Source organism: Sitodiplosis mosellana, unplaced genomic scaffold, assembly GCF_009176505.1.
Source record: "Sitodiplosis mosellana isolate CC-2019 unplaced genomic scaffold, AAFC_SMos_1.0 Smas_scaffold_6150, whole genome shotgun sequence".
Classification (NCBI taxonomy): Eukaryota; Metazoa; Arthropoda; class Insecta; order Diptera; family Cecidomyiidae; genus Sitodiplosis; species Sitodiplosis mosellana.
Window position 1 is genome coordinate 712,800 of NW_022601391.1, and position 4,939 is coordinate 717,738.

Consider the following 4,939-nt stretch of genomic DNA (forward strand, 5'->3'; position numbering starts at 1 on the left):
GTTTTCAATTTGCTGCACCGTACTCATTTGGTGCAGTGGATCGACGATGTAGATGTGAACTGCCGCCAGTTCTTTCGTTGTTTTCATTATTCGGTCGCAAAATCTTAGCAAGCGAACACATATGACTCTTATTCCGATGATGATTCCGTATGTTGTTCACGTTATAATTTTCATTCATTTGTTTGGTAACTGCACTTCTGTGTTATATATACACACACACACACACACACACTACTGAACGCAACATCATTTTTGAGCCCCGTGAGCACACATTTTAATCACCAAAAACGACAAGTAGCAATTTCTCTTTTACTGCCAGAACGGAGACACGAAAAAAAGAGCAGCACACAACCAGCAACGCAGTGTATTGCAACAGACATGTGCTATATGCATACGTAGTGAAACAGAAACTGTAATATGCACCATTATTTATATGCGATTCTCTTTTTTAAATTGTACATTGCAGCACATTGCAGCCGGTGATAATCAAAGGTAACTGAAGAACGACGACACTTTGGGATTTCATCGAGCAGAAAAAAGAACACGGACAAAAACGGAACCATTGCTGACAAAGTTGGAAGACGTGACAAACACTTGTTTCTTTTTTGAGCTCCATCTTTCACTTCTGTCATGTAATTTTTTTTTTGGTGCGAAACTCACACTCTTGAGATCAGTTGATTTGATCATCATTGTTTTTGTTGATTAGAATTGAAATTGATTCTTCTCGAAAACGTGAATCTACGAAATAATTCATTGGCCTGAAGAAGTGTTTTCTGCTCATGATCATTTGAAAGTAGCATTTCAAACGAAAAAAAAGTCCAACGGCGGGAAACGAAAAAAAAACATTCCAAGAAAAAAACTAAGAACTTAATCAGTGTGTGTACATTAAATGTGCTAGAAAAACAGGAGAAAGCGATAGAATTGGCGAAGAAAAGACAATTTCACCAGCAATTTTTGATTTTGCTGAATTGGGTTTGCACTGTTTGATCGGAAGTTTTTGTGTGTGTTTTGTTAACGATTTGAAAAGATTCAGGAGAACTACTACTACTGGACAGTTGAAATTCACATTCCCAATCATAGAGATACACGGGAAAAAAGACACTTGTTCTAGGTGATTAGCAAACTGGGCGAATTTTTCAATTTACTTTCATCTCACCCACCTACCAACCAGTCAACGAAAAATATTAGAGTAGTGAATATATATATAGACGGACAAGTCAAAATTGGTGACGAAGAAAGATGTGGCCTATTTGCGCAAAAATGTAAGTAAAAATATTTGATACTTTCTTTCATTTGTAATCACACGAAAATCCATTGGAAATGTGACGCAAGAGGAGAAACAATGGATTTTTGCCACAACAGATTTCCATATTGAAATTTGTGTCAAAGACATCAAGGCATTATTCTGTCATTTCGAAAGATGTGGTTGAATGGATTTTAATAGCTGACGTATTTGACACTAAATAAACTATGAATATCAATAGTTGTAAAGAAGAAGAAGAAAAAAAACCGTGTTGCTCGTACATGGATTTGTTGTTGGACTGTTGATCTGTTGATTATCTTGAAAATGAGGAAATGTCCAGTTGACAGTTTTCTTGCATCTCCAATCTCGGAATGGAATCACAGAGGTAGCTCGATGCTATTGCTGTTGTGGACTTAGAATATGCGATTGCCCTCACCACTTGAACTCTAAAACAAATCAAACATTTTACACTTGAACCGATCAAACTTGCGGATCAAATCAATTAGAACCATATTGTTCTTAAGCTTGTTCGCATATTGAATAATTAGTTTTTTGGCCGGCGTTCGAACGAGAACATTGAACGACAATGGCAGAGAGACACACACACAAGCCCGATCCACGTGCAAGACAAATGTATCGATCGAATTTGTAAAAATTTCTATTGCATACACGGTCGCGCCACTGAAAATAGCTGATTCATCGAAATTTGGTGCCCCAGCCAAACTGCTGCTGCTGCTTGATGCCAAACTGAAAAACTGCCAACAATGGGAGATAAATCATCACACCTACGAACCACCTGAACAGAGCGAGATGCGTCGCTATTGTTTTAATTGTAAATTAAGAATCACAATAAAAAGACAATAAAACCGAAGAAAACATTTCGAGTCGCGCGAGATGTCGATCGGTCAGTTTTTCAATTTCGTTGAGCGCTTTTTGTTAGTTTTTCACACCGTTTTGTGTATATAATAGTTTTGTTTTAGTGCTACCTGAGAGACACAATCCCTGAGACCATTTACAAATTAGCGTTTACAAATCAAACATTAATTTTATTGCCATGGGTTTTTGTTCATTGTTCTCTCTGCAATGTTCTTCATTCGTTCGTATGGTTCTTCTCTTATTTTTTTTCCCTTCCTGGAGGAACCAACGGCGAGAAACGAAAAGAGAAAAAAAGAACATTTCAAACTCCATTGAGTTTAAAGTAAATCGACAGCGATTTTGAAAAGCGAACATACTCAAAGTACGTTGTTGTGACGTCACTTTTTCCGATGCTGGCAATTTCCAGCTAAAATGAGAAGCCAGTGGTCGCATCAAACATAAAAAATCAATTTGATCAGATTCGATTGAATTTGATTTTGTGGCCGAAAGTGGCAATGAACAAGCCTCGGCCGTGGAAATGGGAATTTGAATCGATTGACTGTTTCTTCTTGGGTCGCGGTGAGACAAAAATACAAAACACTGGAATGACAGAAAAAAAAACCAACATGCAAAAACAAATAGTAATTGAAATTATGGTCCATCAAACTTCTGTTTAAGCAGAACTTAATGATCGATCCATTCGATATTGGTTTGAACGAGTGGATTAACATTGTTGCCCATGATGTGAATGTGTTGCTGTTGCTGCTGCTGCCCTTTTTATATTTTATTTATTTCTTTTATTCTCTCTTTACTCCATTAATTTGATTGCTTTTTAAGAAGATTTACTTAACAAACAATTACAATGCGAGAAATGGGAAAAACTTCAGTTGAATCACTTTTGCCACTCTCGTCGATGTATTGTGACGACTGATCGGAAAAATTGATGAATAAAGAGCAGTCGCCTCTTGTTGGCTTTTGTGCACGTTTGCTTGATCTTTTCCACTGAATTTCATTCCACACCGAATTAATCATGCGCTCACTTGGCTGCTCGTAGTATCACATCGCAACATAGCATCCACTGTGAATCGCATTTATTCTAGCTTCTTCAGCTAGAAGACAAAAAGAAACGGAAATATAAAAAAACAAACATGTAATGGCACTATATGTCTTATTTGTACCGTATGATTATCATAAATCATAAGCACATTATTTTCATTTGCTGTTTTGCATTTTGTGATTTCGTTTTCCACACGTTTAGCGTATCAAAGGTCTTGTACACAAAGAGAGAGAGAGAGAGAGAGAGAGAGAGAGAGAGAGAGAGAGAGAGAGAGAGAGAGAGAGAAAGGAACAACAAGAGAAAGAGACAGGCTGGGCGTACAACAGCGATCGCGAAGACACGAACAAAACAAATGTGGCTGATGTTATGAAATTATAGAAAAACACGGCAAACTGATGCATCTTTTGCACTTTGTAAACTATTTTTAATACGGTAATTAAGTTTAACTGTGCTTTCGCTGCGCTCGCTCCAGCCCAAATGTTTTGCATTTCAAAGTGAGTACAACAATGCCACAAAGAATCTAGAAGCATGTTTCTACTGAACGTTGCACAAAGAGTAATGGTGGCACACGTGGGCCCATAAAAATTGATGATGAGCTGACAGAATTTCGGATTGCAAATGTATCTAGGTAGCACGTTGTTTTGCCAACAGACCACAAATCATGTTGCCATTTGCTATCAGCTTATCAAATTGACGTATGTGGTTTGTAAGGCGCAGTGGCTGTAATTTCAGCGCAAAAGAAGAACTTCCCACGCGCACGCGGCACATTACATATGCTCATAGAATGGGATCAACATGCTCATTTGTTCAAATTCGCCAAGGCCTTCAAACGGATGAATTATTGTAATTGTGAAGCGGCATTTGGAATGAAGAAAAAAAAACAACAAACGCACATGCACACAACAATAACGATATAAGTGGTAGCGGCGATTTCAATGCTATAAATCAAATGGATGGCTCTATTTTTCACATTTCACTACTAATTCAATCATTTCACACCGAAAATCGATTGGTTTTAAATTGGAGATGCCGAAAAATGCGCTCCTCAATCTTTCTTCCATTCGGTTAATGCGCCAGAGCGCATAGTAAGAACTAGACGCGAATGCATTTAATAAATGCATTTGTTCATTTCAACTTGAGAACTGCATTCAAAAGTCAAAGGTGTGAGCTTCTCTATTCGGGATGCAATCAAACTGAAGTTAAGATTCGATAGAAAACCGCAATGAATGCTCGAAAAACGTCAAAACGTTCGCTTTGTTATAGAAATGAAGAGAGAAAAAAAAACAACATCAACCAGCAAGCGTTAAAATGCAATCCAAATGCGTTCCCTTAATCCCGTAATAAACTCATAAAATATACACATTAAACTGTTTGTACAACTAATCAATTCTATTAGATCTGCTCTATCTGTTGGTTCAAAAAGCCGCAAATGCAGCGCAAAGGTAAACGCCAACAGAAAAGAAAACCGAAACATTTTTTTTATACGTATAGAACGAAATAAAGAAGAAGTAGAGAAAAAAAAATGCATAGATCGAAAGTCTTTGTTCTGTCAGTGGTTTAGCGTTATTTCATTCGGCGGTGTATCATCGACGAACCGAAATTCTCAACTGTACAATATGTACTGTTGTTCGTATGCAGTAACCTTAATTAGCCGGAACGAAATTACATCACATCACATCACATCACATAGAAGCAAGTAAAAGTCGAAGCAATAAAATAACTTAACACTTTGTTGTGGTGTGTGTGTGTGTGTGTGTGTGTGTGTGTGTGTGTGTGTGTGTGTG

The 4,939-nt window shown here is 37.5% G+C and overlaps 1 protein-coding gene across 1 annotated transcript in view; it reads left to right on the forward strand.

The window, feature by feature from the left end:
• The first annotated feature begins 474 nt into the window (after positions 1-474).
• LOC129573960 (uncharacterized) overlaps positions 475-4,939 on the forward strand; it is a 33,223-nt gene continuing 28,758 nt past the window's right edge. The window contains exon 1 of the mRNA XM_055455176.1: positions 475-1,262. Coding sequence (XP_055311151.1) covers positions 1,240-1,262 — 23 coding nt within the window. The 5' untranslated portion in view covers positions 475-1,239. The remainder of the gene's footprint in view (positions 1,263-4,939) is intronic.